Source organism: Manis javanica, chromosome 18, assembly GCF_040802235.1.
Source record: "Manis javanica isolate MJ-LG chromosome 18, MJ_LKY, whole genome shotgun sequence".
NCBI classification, from domain to species: domain Eukaryota; kingdom Metazoa; phylum Chordata; class Mammalia; order Pholidota; family Manidae; genus Manis; species Manis javanica.
The window spans coordinates 18,502,774-18,527,157 of NC_133173.1; the positions used below are offsets into that span (position 1 = coordinate 18,502,774).

A 24,384-nucleotide genomic window follows, 5' to 3' on the forward strand; every position below is an offset into this window, starting at 1 on the left:
TTTCAGCTTCTCACTGTTCAGTATAATGTTGGCTGTGGGTTTATGATATATGGCCTTTATTATGTTGAAGTACTTGCCCTCTATTCCCATTTTGCTGAGAGTTTTTATCATGAATGGATGTTGAATTTTGTCAAATGCTTTTTCAGCATCTATGGAGATGATCATGTGGTTTTTGTCTTTCTTTTTGTTGATGTGGTGGATGATGTTGATGGATTTTCAAATGTTGTACCATCCTTGCATCCCTGGGATGAATCCCACTTGCTCATGGTGTATGATCCTTTTGATATACTTTTGAATTCGATTTGCTAATATTTTATTAAGTATTTTTGCATCTACGTTCATCAGGGATATTGGTCTGTAATTTTCTTTTTTGGTGGGGTCTTTGCCTGGTTTTGGTATTAGGGTGATGTTGGCTTCATAGAATGAGTTTGGGAGTATTCCCTTCTCTTCTATTTTTTGGAACACTTTAAGGAGAATGGATATTATGTCTTCTCTGTGTGTCTGATAAAATTCCAAGGTAAATCCGTCCGGCCTGCAGTTTTTGTTCTTGGGTAGTTTTTTGATTATGGTTTCAATTTCGTTGCTCGTAATTGGTTTGTTTAACTTTTGTGTTTCTTCCTTGGTCAGCCTTGGAAGGTTGTATTTTTCTAGGAAGTTGTCCATTTCTTCTAGGTTTTCCAGGTTGTTGGCATATAGGTTTTCATAGTAGTCTGTAATAATTCTTTGTATTTCTGTGGAGTCTGTCATGATTTTTCCGTTCTCATTTCTGATTCTGTTGATTTGTGTTGATTCTCTTTTTCTCTTAATAAGTTTGGCTAGAGGCATATCTATTTTGTTTATTTTCTCAAGGAACCAGCTCTTGGTTTCATTGATTTTTGCTATTGTTTCATTCTTCTCAATTTTGTTTGTTTATTCTCTGATCTTTATTATGTCCCTCCTTCTGCTGACGTTAGGTCTCATTTGTTCTTCTTTTTCCAATTTTGATAATTGTGATGTTAAACTATTCATTTGGGATTGTTCTTCCTTCTTCAAGTGTGCCTGGATTGCTATATACTTTCCTCTTAAGACTGCTTTCACTGCGTCCCACAGAAGTTGGGGCTTAGTGTTGTTGCTGTCATTTGTTTCTATATATTCCTTGATCTCTATTTTGATTTGTTCATTGATCCATTGATTATTTAGTAGCATGTTGTTAAGCCTCCATGTGTTTGTGAGCCGTTTTTTTTTCTTTGTAGAATTTATTTCTACTTTTATACCTTTGTGGTCTGAAAAATTGGTTGGTAGAATTTCAATATTTTGGATTTTGCTGAGTCTCTTTTTGTGGGCTATTATGTGGTCTATTCTGAAGAATGTTCCATGTGCACTTGAGAAGAATGTATATCCTGTTGCTTTTGGATGTAGAGTTCTATAGATGTTTATTAGGTCCATCTGCTCTACTGTATTGTTCAGTGCTTCCGTGTCCTTACTTATTTTCTGCCCGGTGGATCTATCCTTTGGGGTGAGTGGTGTGTTGAAGTCTCCTAAAATGAATGCATTGCAGTCTGTTTCCCCCTTTAGTTCTGTTAGTATTTGTTTCACATATGCTGGTGCTCCTGTGTTGGGTGCATATATATTTAGAATGGTCATATCCTCTTGTTGGACTGAGCCCTTTATCATTATGTAGTATCCTTCTTTATCTCTTGTTACTTTCTTTGTTTTGAAGTCTATTTTGTCTGATATTAGTACTGCAACCCCTGCTTTCTTCTCACTGTTGTTTGCCTGAAATATGCTTTTCCATTCCTTGACTTTTAGTCTGTTCCTGTCTTTGGGTTTGAGGTGAGTCTCTTGTAAGCAGTATGTAGATGGGTCTTGCTTTTTTATCCATTCTATTACTCTGTATCTTTTGATTTGTGCATTCAGTCCATTTACATTTAGGGTGACTATTGAAAGATATGTTCTTATTGCCATTGCAGGCTTTAAATTCGTGATTACCAAAGGTTCAAGGTTAGCCTCTTTAGTATCTTACCGCCTAACTTAGCTCGCTTATTGTGCTGTTTTATACACTGTCTGGAGATTCTTTTCTTCTCTCCCTTCTTATTCCTCCTCCTCCATTCTTCATATGTTGTGTGTTTTGTTCTGTGCTCTTTTTAGGAGTGCTCCCATCTAGAGCAGTCCCTGTAAGATGCCCTGTAGAGGTGTTTTGTGGGAATCAAATTCCCTCAGCTGTTGCTTGTCTGGGAATTGTTTAATCCCACCATCATATTAAATGATAATTGTGCTGGATACAGTATCCTTGGTTCAAGTCCCTTCTGTTTCATTGCATTAAGTATATCATGCCATTCTCTTCTGGCCTGTAGATTCTCTGTCGAGAAGTCTGATGTTAGCCTGATGGGTTTTCCTTTATAGGTCACCTTTTTCTCTCTAGCTGCCTTTAAAACTCTTTCCTTGTCCGTGATCTTTGCCATTTTAATTATTATGTGTCTTGGTGTTGTCCTCCTTGGGTCCTTTCTGTTGGGGGTTATGTGTATTTCCGTGGTCTGTTCCATTCTTTCCTCCCCCAGGTTGTGGTAGTTTTCAGCAATTATTTCTTCCAAGATACTTTCCGTCCCTTTTCCTCTCTCTTCTTCTGGTACCCCTATAATTTGGATATTGTTCCTTTTGGATCGGTCACACAGTTCTCTTAATATTGTTTCATGCCTGGAGATCCTTTTATCTCTCTCTATGTCAGCTTCTATGTTTTCCTGTTCTCTGGTTTCAATTCCATCAATGGCCTCTTGCATCTTATCCATTCTGCTTATAAATCTTTCCAGAGTTTGTTTCATTTCTGTAATCTCCTTTCTGGCATCTGTGATCTCCCTCCGGACTTCATCCTATTTCTCTTGCATATTTCTCTGCATCTCTGTCAGCATTTTTATGATTTTTATTTTGAATTCTTTGTCAGGAAGACTGGTTAGGTCTGTCTCCTTCTTTGGTGTCTCTGTGATCTTGGTTTGCCTGTAATTTTGTCTTTTCATGGTGATAGGAATAGTTTGCAGAGCTGGGACGAGTGACGGCTAGAAGAACTTCACTTCTTGTTGGTTTGTGGCCTTCCTCTCCTGGGATAACACCGACCTCTAGTGGCTTGTGCTGGGCAGCTGCACGCAGACAGGGCTTCTGCTTCCTGCCCAGCTGCTATGGAGATTATCTCCGCTGTTGCTGTGGGCATGGCCTGGCTGGGGCTGCTGCTCCAAAGTGGTGGAGCCCCGTTGGAGGGGGAGTGGCTGGGAGGCCACTTATCTCCGTGAGGGGCCTCCATGCTCCCTGCAGCCCAGGGGATTAGAGTGCCCAGAGATCCCCGAATTCCGTACCTCTGGACTAAGTGTCCTGCCCTGCCCCTTTAAGACTTCCGTAAAGCACCTGCCAAAACAAAACAATGACCACACACACAGACACACACACACACACACAAAAAGGTGGCCGCTCGCTTTTCTTTTGTTCTCCGGCGCCGGCCTCTGATACCCGCTCGCCAGTCTTGCTGCCCTGTTTCCCTAGTATTGGGGTCCCTGTCCCTTTAAGACTTCCAAAAAGCACTCACCACAACAAAACAACAAGAACAAAAAAAAGATGGCTGCTCAGTTTTCTTTTGTCCTCCGGCACTGGCCTCCGGTACCCGCTCACCGTTCTTGCTGCCCTTTTTCCCTTGTATCTAGGGCCCCGCGCTTGCACTGTGTCTGTGCTCTGGTGCGAATGGCTGGGGCTGGGTGTTCAGCAGTCCTGGGCTCCCTCTCCCTCCAGCTCAGACCTCTCTCCTCCTGCCAGGAGCTGGGGGGAGGGGCGCTCGGGTCCCGCCGGGTTGGGGCTTGTATCTTATCCCCTTTGCGAGGCGCTGGGTTTTCACAGGTGTGGATGTGGTCTGGATGTTTTCTTGTGTCCTCTGGTCTTTATTCTAGGAAGAGTTGTCTTTGTTATATTTTCATAGATATATGTGCTTTTGGGAGGAGATTTCCGCTGCTCTAGTCACGCCGCCATCTTGGCTCTGCCCCCCTAGAATGAATTTTTGCTAAGAGTTAGTCTCTGCTGAGTCACAGTTGCCATAACATGGGTCCTAGAAAATGCAGCAGGCTGAGCACAGCCTTCCTGATGTGGACACATGAGCCCCATGTGGGCATCAGCTGTGTTTTCCAGAAGTGGGCACGACAGAGAAAGCAGTGCAGAGGCTAAAGCCAGCTCCCCGAGAGACTGGGAGGCGAGCCTTCCTGGGACACCCTCCTGGGACCACCCTGAAGATGCTGGGGTTCTCCCTTGGGAAGCATTCTCAGCTGCTGGTAGCCCCCCAGCCTGTCCTAGCATTCGGCCCTCTTGTCTTTGTTTCTTTGACTCACTGTTTAGCCCAAGTAGATCAAGAAGCATCCCTGATGTCGCTTAAGTTTCACAGTCACTTGGATCCATAAAATCCAGGAGTGTACCTTTATAACGCTTTTGATTTCAATAGCTTAATTTACTTTCGATGTATCTGGACTGCCTCTTGGCAAATAGAAGTCATGTATGTGTTCTCTCATCTCAACCCATGACTTCTCAGTCTCCTCAGGCATGTAATTTACAAGTGTGCAGGTCTAAGGCTGTCTGGTGGTCTCCTTCCCTCCATGCCTGTCTGCCTGGGTTCCTTCTAAGCTCCTAGGGTGTGTTTGTGTCCATCTCCTCGCAGCTGTGGGGGGAGGACCCCTCTGCTCCGACCTGAGCCACCTGGAAGCTTCCTGCTCCATGTCAGATGTGGGTCTGTGCTGGAAGCAGCTCTTCTTGCCTGCCAGCTGCCTGTCCCCTAGAGCCCAGGCCTACCTGGCCTTCCCTCCCTGCCCCCCGCCTCAGTGACCACTGCTGCTGCCCCCTGTGCTGGAATCTGGGCACAGGCAGGGGGAGGGCTGGGGTCAGGCACAGGGTGGACATGGTGGCCGTCCCTACCCCAACCTGGCAGTGTGCCAGGGCATTTGGTGGACAACTTGCAGGGAATAAGTCCAGGTACCGAGCATCCTTAATTGTAGGATGTGATCCCTTGGGGTGCCTGTCTGCTGTAGGTTGGTGCAGGGGACCTGTGCCTACCGCTGGCTGGGGCAGGGCACATGGGTCAGCAGCTGACATCCAGAGAGGCACATGCATACCGAGTTGAAGGGTGGCATCCCAGCCACCCATGAGGGTCATCCCTCAACCACGGGTGGTGGCCCTCCCTCATGCCCTTGCTGGAGAGAACAGGACAGGAAATAGCAGATAAAGAAACACCAGAGCAGGCCAGGATAAACAGGTTGCAGAAGAAAGGAAAGCGTTTTTTCCTATCTCACTACCATTAACAACACATCTTTCCTGCTTTCAGAACAAGGGCCCCTCATTTTCACTTTGTACTGAGCCTCACAAGTGGTGTATCAGGTCCTGTATAAGCCTAACCCATTTTGCTGTTATTGTTAGGATCTGTGGGTGCTTTCTAAGTGTCTGAAGCCTTTAAAGCCTTGTGATTTTGTGGAATCCTCAAGAGACTTGGAGTTATAAAGTTCATAACCTTTAGTAATTAGGAGAATATCTTGTCCTGAAAATATGAGTTGAATCAGCTTTTCTTATTGTGGTAAAATACCCATAACATAAAGTTTACCATCTTAACCGTCTTTCACACGTCAGTGGCATTAAGCACACTCACACTGCTGTGCCACCATCACCCCGTTCGTATCCAGAACGTTTGCACCTTTCCCTGCTGAATGTGTTTCATCAGCTTCAAAGGTTAGTACATTGAACATTAAAACAAACACAAGAGTGAGTGTTCTTTCCCATCACAGCAACTCTTCAGGCATCAGGGACCCTGGTGACCAGGGCAGGACCACGTGGGTTCCCGCGCTCAGCAGGCAAGGTTCGAGGTGGGAGACGGCCACAGGCGCCGCACGGGGCTCCCGAGACCCAGCCAGTGCCAGCTGATCGCTGGAGTAGATGGCGATGTGGAGCGGGGGCAATGTTTAGGAGCAGTTTTCTGTCTAGAAGGACACAAACCAGATAGAATCCATATAGGTCTGTGGGGTATTACTGCTAGAGACAGAGGACACCCCATGTGGAGTTGCTGAGCGAGTAGGCAGCTGTCCCTTACTGAGGCCCTGTGGGCCCAAGGGCACCCATTTCTGTCTCCTGTTCTCAGTCCTGGGTGAACTCAGAAGTCCAGTGCAGGTTTGGGGCTGTGGTTCTGAGATGAAGCCCAGCTGTCAGAGCACGGAGCCTGTGGCTGGTGGAACCTCCCTGTAGACCCCTGTCTGCAAGGGGTCCTCTCCCCAACCCAGCCAGGAGGACCCACCTCAATCTAGAAGTTACTCCTTATTCCCACTCCAAGAATAGGGCTTAATATCACTGCCTTAACAATCCGGTCTCAGTCTAAGACCACAGTGAAACTGAAGTGGGGAAGAAGAAGTTTCAGGAAGGACTACGATCACCATAAGCATCCGAGACCATTGTATCCCCTCCAAGCCATCAGCCAGCTGCCATCTCCCTGCCTCTCTCCAACGTCCATCAGACGTTTCTTGGGACCATCTGACCCAGAACAGACCCCAGCACTTGTTGGGATGAATGAACACATAGATGGAGAGACAGACAGACACGGTGTCTTCATTCGAGACCCCTGTTTGCCAGGCTCATGCGTCCTCTGGGCTGAGCCATGGGTTCTCTCCTTCGTGACCCTCGGTCCTTCATGACCCTCAGTCCTTCACTCAGAGCCTTTGTCTCCGTGGTCGCCATCCCCCCTCCCATAATCCCTTAGTCATTTTTCCTCTGTTTTTCAAAATGTCCTGATTGTCTACACCAATTACCTGGCAACACCATTCCCCCCAAATCTCCTGCTCTTTCTTCACGTCATCTCCCATGGTGCTCTGTTCAGAAGAAACAGGATGGAAGCCACAAGGGCAAGCCACTGATGTAATTTTTAATTTCCTGGAGAAGCAGGTAAAAATAATTATAATGACAAATCTCATTTAACCTAGTATATCTAAAATACTATCATTTCAATGTGTAGTCAACATAAAAAAATAAAGGAGCTCCTTCACCTTCTTTTTTTTATGCTAAGTCTTTGAAATCCAACATGTATGTGTTTATACTTGTAGCACGAGCCAATATGATCCAGCCACATTTCAAGGGCTCAGAGCCACACATGGCTGGCTGTGCCAGGAATGGGTTAGAGGCCTGTTGGCAAGGAAACATTTAGAATCAGGGCCACTGGACATGGCCCAGACAGTAGGGAGGTGCACTGTGCTGGGCTCATGCTTCTGTGTCCTCATCTGTGAAATGGGGGTATGATGCCCCCATCTCCAGGGTGGGTGAGGATGGCCCAGTGTAGATGGCAGTGGGCACCTTGAGCCCCAATTGCGGTAGTGGACTGGGGTATCTGAATAGCACCCAGGATCTCACAGCATGCTGCATCAGGCCCAGGACATGGTGAAGGGTGGGCAGTCCCTGATACCTGCTTCTTTCCTGCACCCCTCAGGGCCCAGCAGAGAAGAATGTATTCACTGTGCGAAAAACTTCCACTTCCAAGAATGGAAATGCGTACCAGCCTGTGGCGAGGGCTTCTACCCAGAGGAGATGCCGGGCTTGCCCCACAAAGTGTGCCGAAGGTATGCAGTCCTTTCTGATGGACTTCCCGGCTCAGGCCAAGACAGCCAGAATCCTGGCCACCGATGCCAGCAAAGGAGCAGCAGGGGGTGCCAAGTCTAGCAGCCCCTCCCTGGAGGATGGATGAGGGGTGCATGGGTGCACAGGGGTTACAGGAGCCCAAATACAGAGAAGGGGACCCCCGTAGCTAGTGACTGCCAAGGCCACAAGTTGGTGCTTTCATTCCTTTGTTCATTTAAAAGGATTTGTTGGGTACCTACCGGCACTGTGTAGCTGGAACCCTTGTGACCACCAGAAAGGACTGCACACCCTGGGGACTGCCTGCCCCATTTTCCAGCTCCCAGCTACGGGCCCACAGGGGGGTTGTCCTCCCAGGCTGGGTTTGAGAACTGCTCTGGGTTATAACCCATTCTCTTAAAAAACAAAATCCTACAGTAGGCCCATGAGAGACCTCCCAAGTCCTTGTGCTTTTGAGACCCACAAAGAGGGTCTGGAGGGGGTTACGTACCTGTGCAGGGGTCAGCCCCTTCTAGTGAGCTGCTTTGGAATAGGAAACTTGCCAGCGGCACCCAGCTGAGTCCCACATGCAGCCCTCAGCAGGGGTGCGTGAAGTAAAGTTTTCATTTTAACCAGTCACTCGTTCAGGAGTAATCACACTGAGTCCAGCAGCCCAGGGAGAACGTGAAATAAAACGATGACAAGCACTTTTGTTTGTTGGATAGTTAGATCCCAGAGGATGCTGGGTAGTCCCACAAGTGTGGCAACCAGCCACCCCTCAGGGCATCCAGAAACTATGGCATCCCCGGGCAGAAGGCAGGCGGCCCCCAAGAACCCCTTCTTGGCAGGGGAGGACAGGAACTTCCCGTGTGCTCACCTCCACAGGAGGAGAGGCTTTCAGTCCCAGAGAGGAGTCCAGAGCCGGGGTGACAGCCCAGGTCTTGGAGGTACACCCCCAGGGAAACCCTGCACAAAGCACTGAGCGGGTGAAATGCCAGCTTCCATCTTTAGAGTCCCCTGGCTCTGAAGACCCCTTCGGAGTGAATTCCCCCCGAGGGAAGAATGGCCTTGGTCTCCTGGATTCCGCAGGGCCTCTCCCCTTTCAGGCAGCAGCAGCTTATACAAAGCCTGGCTTCCACCCAGCCCCAGATGCTGAGCGGTGCTCTGACGGGTCCTGGCTGGTGGTCCCGGGTCAGCTCTGACCGATCAAGCAGCCAGGTGGAGGTTTTTGGGCCTGCTGGGTTGGCAATCAGAAGGTGAGAAGCCCTGGGAAGCAGAGACGAAAAGCTGAGAATAGTCCATCATAAGTACCTCAACAATGGTGCTGGAAGACCTCAAGACTTAGTAGGAAGGCCTAGAAGAGCAAGCAAGGGCATCTTTGAGGACAGAGAACACCTCAGGGGCAGACCGACCTCTCACGCCCCAGCCCTCCCCACCATCCCCCACTGCATCGGTCACTTCTCCTGGGTACCACTGGGGACAGAGACTCACAGGCACACCTCCTGCACTCCGTGCCCAGACTTAAGTGTGACAAGACATCTGCCCTCTGACTCTCACCCAGAACAGCCTCGAGACAGCAGGCCAGAGGGCGAGGACCCTGCAGGGGAGCAGGGAGAGAGCCGTGCAGTGGGCACACCGTCTTTCCTGAGTTGGGCAGGGCACAGTTGCCCTCGTGTTTTGGGGGTGAAGCAGGTTCCATAGGAGGTGGCATAACCAGAGGCCTCTTGAAAGCCCCTACCCACGAGGACCACCTGCTGGGCACACCAGCTCTGGCACAAAGGAGGCAGGAGGGTCTTTCAGAGAAGCAGATCCTTAGGGCAGTTGGGGGCTGGCTTTGTGCTGGGGTCTTGCCTGAGCAGGGCCTCCAGACCTAAGCCCCGGCCAGCCAGGACCTTGACGGGGGCCTTGTGGGACCCTGAGCAGAGAACCAGTCTGAGCCTGCCCAGACCTCTCCCTGCAGAGCTGGGAGACACTGAGTGGTAGTGTTTTAAGCCAGTGTGTTTGTAGTCATCTGTCATACAGCCATAGAAAAGAAAAGGACACGTCTGCAGCCCCCAGGGATGGGCAGGGAGACCCCAGGGCTTGGTGAGGTTATGTGTGGAGAAGATTCGTTGTGTGCAGCTGGTTCTCAACTGCAGCACACTCCCCTCACTGTCATAGCTGAAGCAACCCTCAGCATGGCTTGGGAGCGCTGGCCCTGGGCCTCCCAGAAGAATGACCTCCCGTTAAAGAGTTCAGCTCGGCCCTAGCTCCGGTCTCACTGATAGGCATCTGTAAGAGAAGCCCGGAGCCAGGGGTCTTGGGGAAGTCATCCCCTGTGCTGAGGCACCACGGGCCAATGGCTGGGCCCTAGGGACTTCCCAAAAGTGTGTGGGGACAGGTTGCTGCATGGCAGGCCCGGCCTCCCCTCCAGGTGAATGAAGATTGGGGTCAGGCTCTTACTGTGGGAGGAGGAGGTCAGAGGAGGCCCCTGGATGCAGGTTCGTCTATGGAATTGACACATTGATAAGTAAAAGCCACTGACCTGAACTCCAGTGTGGGGGCGTCCTCAGCTGCATCAGGATAACAAGACCACCTCTCATCCAGGCTGAGGGCATGTGGCACCCAGCACACTGGCAGGTGGGACTGGATCCCAGCAGAGGGCCGCTTGGAAGAGGCCTGCAGGAGCCCTGTGGTGGGCATCTAGTCACTGACCAGGCAGGAAGCATCTGTCCTAAGCAAAGAGCTGCTACACAGGGCAGGCCCAGGCATTGGCTGAGCTAGGCTCCTGCCTGGATACCCTGCCCACACACCTGAGCTCCACCTCTGAGGCCCTTCTGCCCATAGTTGGCAGCAGTGGGGAAAGTAGGTGGCAGACTTTAGCTCTGTGGAGGCCCAGGCACCAGAAGCTGGTTTGGGAAAGGCAGCAGGTGCAGGCCCAGATCCACACCAGGCCCAGAGTGGGAGGGGTGCAGATTCGAGGCCCAGGGCAGGAAGGCAAGCTGCTTCTGTACAGGGCCCCACGGCAAGTTGTCTGGGCTTTGCAGGCCTTACGATGTCTGTTGGAGCTGCTCAACTCTGTCACTGCCAAGCACCACAGTTGATGCATAGATGAGCAAGTGACTGTGTTCCAGTAAAACTGCAGATGTGGCCTGTGGCCTGCTGTGCGCCAGCCCTCCCGTGAGGTCATGGTGCTCCACATCAGAGAGCCCTGGGTGCCATCTCCGGGGCAGGAATTGGAAGAGTCCTGGGGGAAGGAGGGCATCAGCACAAAGGCAGCTCAGCCTGGTGGGCAGTGGTGTCCCCAGGCCACCTGGGAATGGGTTTCTCACATGCCTCAGTGGAGCCTGGCCCTGAATCCAAGCCTGTAGCTATTGTAGCTGGGCAGCTGCCCAAGGGTGCGGGTGTTGGCGTTGCTCAGGGAGCCATGTGTGGGGGTGCAACACAGTGCCTCAGAGCGCACCCACGTAAGTCACGGGGTTTCTCAGAGATCCAGGCCGCTCCTGTGCCCCAGGCTTACTCCTGCTATCTCCACTGACCAAGACCGTCTTTGCCCTTCTGGGGTAACAGTGCAGTCAGGAGGAACGGCATACAGACACTGGGCCAGGGTTTTGGGCCCTCTTGGCCAACACAGCTGCAGCTGCGGACCGGGTGTAGGTGGGCGAACAGCAACGGGAACCTCTGTTCTCCTACAGGTGTGACGAGAGGTGCCTGAGCTGTGAAGGTTCCAGCAGAAATTGCAACAGGTGTAAGCCGGGCTTCATGCAGCTGGGGACTTCATGCATCACCAACCACACGTGCAGTAACGGTGAGCACCATGGGGATGAGCCACCCGGGTTACCCTCTGGCTGCCCTTGGACAAGCCCTGCCCACTGGCTTCTGGTCAAAAGAGAAAGAAGAAAATGCAGGAATGCAGCTCCTCTGAACAGGCGTGCTGGGCCATTTGGGGGCTTCTTCCAAGGTCTTCCCTCCCTTTATGCCTTCTACATTGACCAAAGAGGCAGCCCAGCCACCGACCCAGCTACTGCTAGAGAGTTTGTTGAGTGACTCTTAAAAATTATTTTATTCTTGTACCAGTCCCACTCTCATGCCCCAGGTGGCTTTGATGTGGTGACTTCTCTTAGATGAGGCCCAACTTTGGGGATCAAAGCTGGGAAGACTGAAGGGTCTCAGCTTCAGGGAGCCCACAGTCAAGGCCCATGTGTCCTGCAGGGAAGACCATCTGGGCCTCACGAGAGCTTTGGTTCTGTAGGCTGATTGGGAGACCAGGACAGGCCATGAAAACATGAACTCAGGAGACCAAAGACCAGTTTGGGGATCCTGGGCAGCAGGAAGGGTTGGCAGAGGGCTCTGGGGGAGACGTGCTGTGGCAGGGCAGGAGCCTGGGCCCAACGCTGGGCACCTCAAACTGGCATGTAGGAGAGGACAGCCACCAGCTACATGGTGACCCTGAGTGCGGAGCTGTCACTGCCCCTGCCCTGGCAGAGCACAAAGCCTGTAGAAAGTCCTAAACGTGCCCTGCGAACCTGAAGGTGGCTGCCTGGCCTTAGTGTTCAGTTATTTTTTGGTTTGCAGCATTGTGTGCTGTCAGGCTAGGAAGCTCTGTCTCTGCAAAGTCACCTCCTCAGGTTATGTATCCAGCCCAGAAAGGGAGGGTGTCACAGGAGGCTCTCCCAGGTCCCACGGGGACAACGCATCCTCAAAAGCCAGCAGTTGAGCCCGAGTCCATTGCTCTTCCCACCCCTCTGCATTTCCATTGACCTAGACAACTTTCTCCTAGCCCATCTGGTTTGGGGTGCCCCTGGACAAAGGCAGCTGTCCGTATTCCTGCCCCTTTCGGGCCTGCCCTTCTGCCTCCCCCAGAGGTACCCTCCTAAGTTTCCTGCCAGCTCAGCTGTCTGGGAAGATGGGCACACAAATACCGAGGCCCGCTCCATCCTCCAGGCTGTCTCTTGAGTCCCCCCTTCTCCTCTATGTTCAGTGCCAGCCCCTGCATGCTGGGTACCACCTGTGCCACACCAGGCTCTCCACATGTCCTGGGGACTGAGGGCATCCCTGGCCCAGCCCACCCCTGGGGCCCAGCAAAATGGTTGGACTGGAACAATCTTAGCAGACCCAAAGTCTGATGTGTCTCCCCTCTGTCTTTCCCGCCGGGGCCCCAGCGGATGAGACCTTCTGTGACATGGTCAAGTCCAACCGGCTCTGTGAACGGAAGCTCTTCATTCAGTTCTGCTGCCGCACGTGTCTCCTAGCTGGGTAGGGGCACCCTACCACCCACAGAGGGCAGGGCTCCTCCTGTCCGTCTGTCCATCCGCCTTTCTCTGGACTGCCGGCCAAAGCCTGTTTTAGGGGCAGCGCCTGCAGCTGACAGCTTTACCTCCCCAGGAGCAGGGCCTCCACGGCATCTCCGGGCACCCAGACCAGGTGGGTGGTGGGCCTTAAGGAGGTGTTCCTAAAGCAGTGAAGCCTCTCAAAGTCTGCTCGCTGGCTACGTTCTTCTCGTAAACTCAAAATAGGAACAAGGTGAATCCTGGGAATCCACGTCTCCAGCTTTGGAGCCGCTTCTGGGACCATACGTTTACTGAATCTTCAAGACCAAAGCAGAAAGGCAGATGCTTGGCGTAACATGTGACTCTTCTCCCCGCAGTAAACCTCACCCGTGGGACCAGCCCACAGAACCCTGGCAGCCTCCCACATGATGAAGGGCTGCGCAGTGCAGCTGCTCTTCCCCCTGCCACAGAGCAGCCCTGGGACAGTGTAGTCAGACTGTAAATACAATAGGTGTTTGGGCATGAAAGTTAGGCCCACTGGGGATGGAGCATCTACTTCTGCATTGTCAGCTACTTTTGAAAGGGCAGCGATCGCTTTGAAAGCCCACTTCAAACCCGGATGGGAAGGGCCTCCCTCCCTCTGCAGCAAGCTGAGCCCTTGTCACCACGTTCTGCCTGTGTCCTTAGGAGGCATCCCGAGGCCCAGCCGAAGTATGCCCCATGGTCAAGCAATTCCTTTGAACCAAAATGTCAGCCCAGGCCATGACTTGTTAATGACCTGTCACTTCCCATTTCGTGGAACCGCTTTCACACTGCACTCGGCCTCTGCTCTTCAAGGGGCTTGTCCTGGGTGGGTGCGCCTGCGTCTGTGTACTCTGAGCCTAAGGACATGGTGGGATTTATTTCTGCCAAACCTGTGTAGGCATTTTATAAGCTACATGTTCTAATTCTTACCAATGTTAATTATTTTGACAAATATTTCATATATTTTCATTGAAATGCACAGATCTGCTTGATCAGTTAGTTCCCTTTAATAGGGGGTAACATTTGCCTTAAATTTTTTCAAGCGTGTTCTTCTCCATTTTGTCCTGCTCCCCCCTCTTTGACAGCACTGCATTTGCCTAGTCCCCACGTGCTGGGCAGAACCCAGCTGTTGTTTATTGAACCCACACCTCCAAAAAAGAAATCCACAAAGGAAAGTCATTGTTAACCCTAAATTAATAAAAATGTTAACATCTCATGGCTAAAGAGCCTGTATTTCTTTCTAAGGCACAACAATTAAACACGGGTGCTGACCAGTGTGTGAAATGGCTTTCATTGTGATTTCAGAACCTGTCTGATGCCATTACATGGGAGGTTTTCTCTGAGCTTTAGTGAATGTTAGTGCAATGAAGTCATGGGGGAAATCCCAAAGTTCCGGCCGCAAGGTATCCTTTGACAAACAGAACCTCTTTAGGCCGCAAAGCCTACCTGGGTGGAGGAGCTGTATATAAAGCCTCCTATCTGTCAAGAGGAATCCAAGACTGCAAGCCTCTTCACCTGTACCTGCCCAGCGTGCTTTAACTAGGCCACAGCTTATCTTTTGCACTGTGACTGAAATCCCTGTACCCATGGGTTCTGTGCTACATGAGATTTTTACCATGGCCTCCCTGTGAGGTCAGAAACTTGGACTTGCTTGAAATACTCTGGCTGCAAATAAAATAAATGCACCAACTAGAACTCAGGAAAAAACAAACATGGGGGAGGGACATTGTTTGGGAGTCCAGGGATTGATTCAGAGTTTAAGATACAGGTGGGCTAGGGCTTGGGGACCCTGGGACCAGCATTAAGTGTCACCTGGATGCTTGTTCATTGCAGCAGTGCTCTCCCATCTCTTTAGCTGATGGGACAAATGACAAGACCACCACCATCTCCCAAGTGACACTGTTGCAAGATGAATCCCCCAGACAGGCTTTACGAATGTGCTTCTTGGCCCTGGTCACTCTGCTTTGTGTTGGCATCCACCAGTCCCGTCAGCTGTGGCTTGTGCAGCAGGACATGGCTGCCGGGAGCTTTCCAGGGGCCATGTGGCCAGAGGAGGGGAGCAACATGCAGCTATCAGAAAGTGGAGGTTGGCCACACAACCTGATGGCTGCCCACCACCAGTGTGAGTTGACCAGAGTTGTCAGTGAGGCAGTGAAGGAGCGAGCGTGTTTGGGAGACAGCAGCCAGGACTGCACAGCATATTGATAAGGGATCAGCCTCCCCTTCGAGAGTGACATTGCCTTAAAACCAGCAATTGCTAAGTCCCTGCGAGCAGGGCCCCTAGACTTTAGCCCCTAGAGCTCTTGGCCACTGAGAGCTTACTCTTCAACATGTTTGGTATATTGGAAGGGAATCAGAAACAAGCTTCTTAGTCCCTGTAACATCTCTGACACCAAATGCAATGGTGTATTTCCTCCCTATGTATATCTATAGCAGTAACAATACTACACATAGCAGTAATGGTAGTACAGCTCAATTCAGGTACCCGGACCTGACTCCAATGTGTGTAAATATGTGGGAGGGTTCTTCCCACACATACTGACACCAAGCAATTTTCGAGCACCAGCACGATGTTGGAGAACTCAACTCAATTCTGATGCTATCTGCCCAGAGACAGCACCAGATTCCCAGGTCAAGGGCTCCATCCTACAAGACTGCCCTCTACCCACCAGCGCCGGTCACAAGCGCCAGGCAGATCCCTGTGCTTCTGACCTACCGGCTACAGATTGGAGGCTTCCATAGCCTCCCCCTTAAGTTCGATTATTTCGCTAAAGCAGCTCACAGAACTCAGGAAAACACTTACGTTTATCAGTTTAATAAAGGGTACTGTAAAGGATACAAGTTAAGAGCTAGATAAAGAGAGACAGAGGGCAAGGTCCCATATAAAGGAGCTTCTGTCCTCATGTAGTTTGGGGCCTGGCTCATGGAGGCATCTGGTTCCCCAAGCTTAGAAGCTCTCTCCGGCCATGAGGCAGGATCCACCCGGGCAGAGCAGAGCGGGGAGCGCGTGAGCTCTTCTCACAGGTTTTGTGAGGGCTTTTGCGTAGTCATGACTGACCAAATTATTGGCCATTGGCTGAATCCACCTCCAGACCCCGCCCTTGGGTGGGGGTCTAAAAGTCTCTCATTAATCTGACAAAACACCTGTTTCACTTTAAGACTACAGTGTTTTCAGAGACTGTGGATGAAGGCTAATATACCTGGTATATTATATATATATATATATATATATATATATATAATGTGATATAACTCATTATATCACAGTTGCGAAGGACACCAACTCCAGGAAGCCACCAGGCAGCCTCAGGGTGCATGTGCCCGCCTTACAGGGGCTGCGTCAGCCAGTCCTGGGGCTGAGTGTGGTGGGGAGTTGGAAAGCTGTTCATGAACTCCTCAGGAGTAAGCACTACCTCATTAAAAGGGACTGGCCACACAAAATGCCTGCTTGCAAATGGCCCAACCTTAGGTTATGTGGCCTGGGTGGGGCGGGACATGTTTGTGGGTTTTGTTTTCTCATGATAGTTACGTAGCATCTCCTCTCCATCTGTTGTTCACGGACTGAGCTAACAGAGGTGAAGTGACTCGCCTTGGGCCACATCCTGGCAGGTGTGCCCCGTCCCCATCCCCAGGGAGGGAGGCTGGCTCTCTGTAGGAGGAGGAGTCACTTCCGCAGCTGCCAAACACAGCCATGGTACAGTTGTTTGAAACTAATTTCATTTCCAGGGGTGACATTTTTCTGACCTTGTCCCCATATTCTTTGGCACTGCACAGTAGCCTCCGGGTGCACATCCCCCTCCCTCCCAGGCCACTGCTCACTTTATGCCTTGGAACTCTTCAAAGGGCTGGCAAGAATTACACTTTTTACAGAAGACACACCTCTCATGTGAGGGAGGGTGGGCAGAGCTTTGAGAAAACAAATGTGGCCAGCAGCGGAGCGCCCTTGAATTTGGGGAGACTGTCGTGCATTGAACTGAATCAGTGATGATTTGGCTGGAGAGGCCCCTGAGCTGGAAGGCTTGGGGTGTGCTGAGGCCCCAGGGAGCGGGCAAGGGGGAGGAATTTAGATCAGAGGATGGAAAGGGAAGGTGGTTAAGTGAATTGCAAAGAAGGTTGTTTTAATAACAACAGGCAGGGGTGAGGGAGACAGAGACCATTCTTCACACCCTAAGGTTGCAACCAGCCAGCTGGGAGCTCGCATCCTGAGAAAGGAGTTCGCATCCTCTCCCAGCCTCCTCTGATGCTTTCCTTCCCTGAACCCAGGACCTTATCCTTCCTCTGGTTGTCTAAGACCTTTCCTGACACCCTGGGCTTGGTGACTGGCCCATGCACAGAACAGCACCCCTAAGGGGGTGCAGCACTGAGTGCCCACCTCCAGTCTTGGGGTTCAGTTCCCACCACCCAAAGCTTCCTGCCCCCAACACTACATTTTGGCCACACTAGCGATAAGCGGGTGCATCCTAGGCTCCCTGCTGGGCAAGTAGGAACCAAAGTGCCCAGAGCAGAGAACATCTCATTGCTAAAAAAAAGGGTTTGGGACCTGCAGGTGATTCTTGTCTGTCAGGGGACATGTGGCACCATCTGGAGACATTTTTGGTTGTGACAGTTGGAAGGATGTACTGACATCTAGTGGATAAAGCAGGGATGCTGCCAAACATCCTGAAATGCATAGAACAGCCTCTCAACAAAGAATTCTCCAGCCCAAGAATGTCAACAGTGCTGAGGTTGAAACCCCTAGCCAAAATAATTTAAAAGATAGACTGTTCTTGACTTCACAGAGACACCCAAAAATGAAAAACCTGCCTATAGTTTATGTCCCTGTTCGTGTGCTGGACAAAGGAAACCCGGATAACTTTCCATTTTTAAAGTAAAGTAAAAAGCCCACCACATACCCCCTGCTTTATTTATTTATTTATTTTTTTTGGTGTTATTGTAATAAAATATTTTAATATATAAATGCTTGGCATGACTACACAAGGAAACAAAATTGGTTTTTTGGTATTATTAATATACAATTACATGAGCAACATTGTGGTTACTAGATTCCCCCCATTATCAAGTTCCCATCACATACCTCATTATAGTCACTGTCCGTCAGCATACTAAGATGCTATAGAGTCACTACTTGTCTTCTCTGTGCTATACTGCCTTTCCCGCGTCCCCCCTACATTATGTGTGCTAATCTTAATGTCCCTTATTCCCCTTCTGCCTCCATTCCCACCCCACCACCCACCCCCAGTCCTTTTCCCTTTGGCAACTGTTAGTCCATTCTTGGGTTCTGTGAGTTGGCTGCTGTTTTGTGCCTTCAGTTTTTCTTTATTCTTATACTGCACATATGAGTGAAATCATTTGATACTTCTCTTTCTCCACCTGGCTTATTTCACTGAGCATAATACCCTCCAGCTCCATCCATGTTGTTGCAAATGGTAGGATTTGTTTCCTTCTTATGGCTGAATAATACTCCATTGTGTATATGTACCACATCTTCTTTATCCATTCATCATATACTGATGGACACTTAGGTTGCTTCCATCTCTTGGCTATTGTAAATAGTGCTGCAATAAACATAGGGGTGCATATGTCTTTTTGAAACTGGGATCCTGCATTCTTAGGGTAAATTCCTGGGAGTGGAATTCCTGGGTCCCCCCTGCTTTTTTTAAATCCAGGAAGGGGGGGGCGGGCCAAGTAAAACAGCTCTCTGGCCTAAGGGCTCCACCTGGTGGTCCCCTCTGAAATTAAGTGGTTTGGATTGTTTGAACTTTCTTATTTTGAAACAATCACAAAGCCAAATTACAGAAGTCACGAGTACAAAGAAATATTTTCCTGAATATGAGAGTACGTTACTGATATGATACTCTTTCGCCCTCCAAACACTTTAAAGAGTATTTCCTAAAAACAAGAACAACCTTCTATATAACCATCAGGATCAGGAAATGAACATTGATATATCACTACCGTCTAATCCTCTGACTGGATTCAAGCTTTCCAATTGTCCCAATAACGCCCTTACCGAAAATCCCCATTTTAGATCACACTTTGCACTGAGCCGTCATGTCTCTGTCTTCCCTTGATTTCTATGAACTTGACTCTTTAAAGACTATGGGCCTGTTACTTATAGGCTGTCCCTCACTGTGGGTTTGTCTGCATTCCTCATACTGTGATTCAGGCCATGTACCTTTGACAGGAATCTCACAGAAGTGAGGCTCTGCTCTGGTTGCCTTCTAAGTGGTACATGATTTTGATTTGTTCCATAATTGGTGATATTAACTTTGGTCACTTGATTAGGGTTTTTCCCCCCTTGGCTATGAAGTCATGCTTGCTAAAAGATGTTCATTAGCCACACAACCCAGAAGGTTCCAGCCAGTGCAACCGCAAATAATAAAGAACCAGTATAAGAATTGGAATGGAAGAAATAAAACTATCATTATTCCCAAATAGCATGCTTATGTATGGAGAAAACTGAAAAGAATGGTTACACATAAACTATTAAAATTAAGTGAACTTGGCACTATGTAAGAATTCGTTCACCATGTAAGAACTTGTTCGTTATGCTTCAGAAGATTGGAGACTGACGAGAATTAGACTTGAGATGGATTAATGATTGTACATTGAGCATTGACCCCCCTATACTGAATTTTATTGTTGTTAACAACCATTTGATCAATAAATATGAGAGATGCCTCTGTTCATCAGAAAAAAAAATTAAGTGAACTTGGCAAGAGGGTGCGATACAATGCCAGTATCAGTTATACCTCAACTGCAAATAAATTGTATTACAATCTACCAGAAACTAATGAGGATGTTAGGCAGGAAAATAGATATGAGTGGGGTGGAGAGAGAATGAGGCCAGTAAAGCCCCTACAAGGGGCTCAGAGTCAACCAGTTCTCGCTCTGTCAGTGCACCTCTCTCTGAGGTCACCTGCACTTTCTGAGTGCCTAACCTTTCTGCCTTTGCCTTAAAACTTTTTCCCAATCTGTCAGCAGCCTTCTGAGGTCGCCCACACTCTCCTTTCTCTGAGTATGCACTTTGTCTCTTTAAATAAACCTTAAACCTTTAGGGGTGCCTCTCCTCCCTGAGGTCGCCTGCACTTTTTCTCTCCTTAAGTAGCTTTAAATAAAACTTATACTCTGCTGCACTATTGTGTCTCTGCCCTTCAATTCTTTGTTGCTGCAGGGACAAGAACCGAGGAAAATAAACAAAGCCCCCTTAACTATGAGAAAATGGGGTCTCTTTTAGCAAAGGGTACTATTTACAAGAGCATCGAAAGTTATCAAATACCTAGAGTAAATATAGTAAAAGATGTATAAGACCTCTACACAAAAACTGTAAAACACTAAAAGAAATTGGAGATCCAAATCAACGTAAGGTTACTCCATATTCATGGGCTGGGATACTCAGTATTGTAAAGCTGTTACAGAAACCATGGGAACCACGAACAGGGAGTCGGGACACGGAGATGTTTGGCGAGAAGCAGTTTTTTAGTGTCGGCAGGCTCAGCGGATTCCTACCCAAAGGCTGAGCCCCGAGCGCAGCGGGCCATGCCCTTCACACATTCACTACATGGTAAAGGGCAGTTAGCCCCCAGGCATGCTGCAGTGGAAGCTGTTAGTGTCCTATAGGGTCAGCTACTGTGCTAGTTACTTTTTAATTTATCTCAATAAAGGGGACCCGGACACTCTATTGTAAACTAATGGGCCTACAATGACTAACAAGCTGTTCTAGATCACTGGGTCCTGGTGGTGGTGGGGACATTGTAACATTGCTTTAAACTCAAGCACCCTGGTATTTCTCTGCGTTCTTAAAGCCTTGAAGAAACACTGTCCCTTTTCTTGGCTTGGCTTCCTACCACAAAGCTACAAATTCCCTCCACGTTCACCTACAGATGCAATACAGTATAAATCAAATCATGGGTTCTTTTTAGATACAAGGAGTAGCTAAAATTTATATTAAAATACAAAGGGCAAGACAATCTTGAAAAGAAAAGGGAGCCCTTTCTTGAGGCAAATATCAAGATTTTCAATAAATGTCAGTATTTTATTATGTAAGACTAGCCAACTCAGCCCATGGAACAGAATAGATAGTCCAGGGGCAGAACTCCATATATTTGCACACTTGATTATTGAAAAGGTGGCGGTGCAGAGCAGTGCAGAAAGGATGGCCTTTTGAATGAATGGTACGGGGTCAACTGAATATCCATATGGGGGAAAATATATCTTGATCCCTACCTCTGACTGTACACAGAAGTCCTCCAGGAAGATTGCACATCTAAACATGAATGGTGAAACAAAACATTTAGAAGAAAACATCCATGATTTGGGAGTAGGCAAAGATTTCTTAAAGAGGACTTAAACAAATATTAACCACATAGGGAAAAGTTAATACATCAGACTATATGAAAAGTGAGAGCCTCTGTTCATCAGAAAGCATGATGGAGAGAGCGGAAAGGCGCGCAACAGAGAAAATGCTATTCAACAGCAGGATGGATAAATTGTGGGATATTCACACAATGAAATTTTATATAACAATGAGAAAAATGAACTACAGCTACAGTTAAACATAATGTTAAGCCAGAGATACATAAGGTTCAATTCATTTGCATAAATATAAAACTAGGCCAAACCAATGTGTGCAAGATGTTACCGGGGCAAGTGTGTGACGGGAAGAGGACAAAAGGGGGCCTCTGGAACATGGCACTGTCCTGTTCCTGACTGGTCTGGATGCCACTTGCTTGGGCGTGGTTAGATTGCATTTTGCAGTATGCGTATGATAAAAAAAGAATCAATTCCAGGCGATTGTAGAAGTAAATGTGAAAAGGTAAGACCACAAAGCTTCTAATGGATATTGAAAAACAAAATTCAATCGAGTAAATTTAAAGATCTAATTGGTTTTATTAAGCAATTCATGAATCTGACAGCATTTCGTCTAGATTTCATCTAGCAGACAATGTAGCCTGTAGCCTGTCCGTGGGGCTTGCCTTTGACCTTTGAAGAAGTCAGCAGAGCTCCGAAGGAGTGCCTTCCTTGTGTGCTCTAAGAGGGACTTACACAGAGTCCCGCAGCAATACGGGACAAAGTGAAGGGGCCGATACCCCTTGTCAAGTGGCAGACAGACTATACAGGGCCTCTGTCCAACATCAGAAGGGTATCAAAATGCCATGACTTGTGTGGACGCAGCTACTGGACTATTGGTTGCTTTCCTACATGTCGTGCAGATCAGCAAACCACCAAGAGGGGCCTGAAGCGTCTCTTTGCAGCCTATGGCCGGACGCAGGTGATTGAGAGTGATCAAGGCACCCACTTTACTCGACATGCGTTACAAGAATGGGTGCTACAATTAGGAATAAAGTGGAAGTGTCATGTAATATATGACCCTGCCAGGGCAGGCATGATAGAGAGGTACTGCATATTAAGAGGTATCTGAAAAATTCTTAAAACGAAGTGAGGTACATGCCAAATACATAGAAAACAGTAGCACCTGAAGATGGTTCTGTGGAATAAGCAGAACTGGTAACTGAAGGTGTGTGTGGACTGCAGTTCCAAATAGGATAGGTGAATTCTTATTTTCTGGCTCCCTGAAGGTCCCACCTGAACATAAAACATTAAAATAGAACAAACAATTGAACTAGGTCATATTTAATTTTGCATGCTCATGTTAAGTCAACAAAATATTCTATGTATCATTTAAGTTGACATTTACTTTTTATTTTTAATTTATAAAAGTCTTCCTAAACACAAAATAGAGATTGGATGACAGTATATGAAAGGCTGCAGAGATGAAATGATCTCATTTCATCCACTGTGAAAATTAAGGTCCAAACAAGTCCTTCATAGCGGAAAGTGTCCAAACCAGCTGTCTTCACTTTGTAGTCAAGAGCTTCTGGAAAAATCATGTTGCTGGACTCCTAATCACCCAAATGTCCCCAATCTGTTTCAATAAATAGCATTACATTTTATGGGAATTCCTCAGAGTAACAGAGAAAGACATGCTGACTGAAATATGCACCTGCCCGTAACCCAGATAGGATGGTCTCAAGCCTCCTTGAAGGTGTTGGAGCCCACGTTTTTCCATTAATATTAATGGAGGACAAACAACATTCCTCTTGCTTTGTATCAATCACTTGTTCTCTCCATTAATATGGATGACCCACAAGTGAGTCTGCAGTGTGTGCCTCACCAGAGCTTCTGCTTCAGCTTCAGCTGAATAGGTATTTTGGGGTCTTATTAATGTCATGGGCTTCTGGGAAAGAACTGCTCAAAACCTCTGAGCCTGGTTTCACATTTACAATTAAATTATGATGTAACCTTGAACAAGTTAAGCTTCTCATGAAGGAAGGATGCTGATACTTGCTATCCCTACCTTGAAGTGTTCTTGTAAAGCATCAAATAGAAGTGTATATGCTGCATGTATTTTCAATGGAACTGTATACACTTAAAAAGAACTCTACAGAATGCATAATAAAAATCTTGATGATTTGTGTCCTTAATCTAACTCCCAGCTCTGCCACTAAAACTACTTGAACAAAAACTCATATATTAGGATAGATATCTGAGAATTCCAAATAACGTTTCTTTCAGAACCTGTACCAACCATTTCCCTTCCTCTTCTCATCAATCCTCAAATCAGAACCCCTGAAGATTTGTTTGCGAGTTCATGCACATATTTGTTTACTCAGTCAAAAATTATATTGACTCCTCACCAGATTTCAAGCCCTGTTCTTCAGTATGTTTTATAGGTATGTTCAAGGAATAATAGAGTGAACAACACGGATGAATATCCACTCCATCTGGAGGGTGGGAGAGGCAAAACTAAGTAACTGAGCAAACATTTAAGTATAAACAGAAATAAAAACGAAATAAATGGATGAAATAAAATAACTAGTACACCAGGTAAGTGATAGAAAGAACTAGAAAGCAGGGGAGGGAAATGGAGATTGTTGGGTGGTGGGAAGAAGTTGCAATTTGAAATTAAGTGATCAAGGTTTTATAGGAAATATGAAATTAAAGAAGGAACAGAAAGTAGGTGTGGAACAGAGCAAGGTGCCTATCTAGGGAATGAACATTTCAAGCAGAGGGGACAGTCAGATGGGGTGCACTGTGGCAAGAGTGGACCTGGACAATCAAGGAACAGAAAGGAAGCCAGTGTGTGGAGGGCAGAGCCAGCAAAATGGAGAGAAGGAAGTGACGTCAGAAAGGAAGTGAAGCCCAGGTTGCTAGCGCTGTGGAGGCATTTGGGTTTTTGCACTGAGAAAGCCATCAAAGAGATTTGAGTGATATTATCTGACTTACATTTTAACAGGATCTCTCCAGATGTCATGTTGATTATAGGTAGAAGAGTAAAGACAAGATCACAGCGACCAACAGTTGACTCAAAAGAGTGACTTATTCAAAGATGTGCCTTCTAGTCAGTGAAGATGCGGAGCAGGGACTGGAAAACAATGGCTCACAGATCAGACAGGGTTCTCTGCCTGTTTCTGTATGACCTGCAAGGTAATAGCAGTGCTTATATTTTGAAAGGTTGTTAAAGGAGGAG

General features: G+C 48.0%; 1 protein-coding gene across 1 annotated transcript in view; it reads left to right on the forward strand.

Annotated features, from left to right (window-relative positions):
- The window catches only part of PCSK6 (proprotein convertase subtilisin/kexin type 6), a 213,981-nt gene extending 199,913 nt beyond the window's left edge, over window positions 1–14,068 (forward strand). Inside the window, exons 19-21 of the mRNA XM_037000565.2 lie at window positions 7,457–7,586; window positions 11,256–11,368; window positions 12,723–14,068. Coding sequence (XP_036856460.1) covers window positions 7,457–7,586; window positions 11,256–11,368; window positions 12,723–12,820 — 341 coding nt within the window. The 3' untranslated portion in view covers window positions 12,821–14,068. The remainder of the gene's footprint in view (window positions 1–7,456; window positions 7,587–11,255; window positions 11,369–12,722) is intronic.
- The last annotated feature ends 10,316 nt before the right edge of the window (window positions 14,069–24,384 follow it).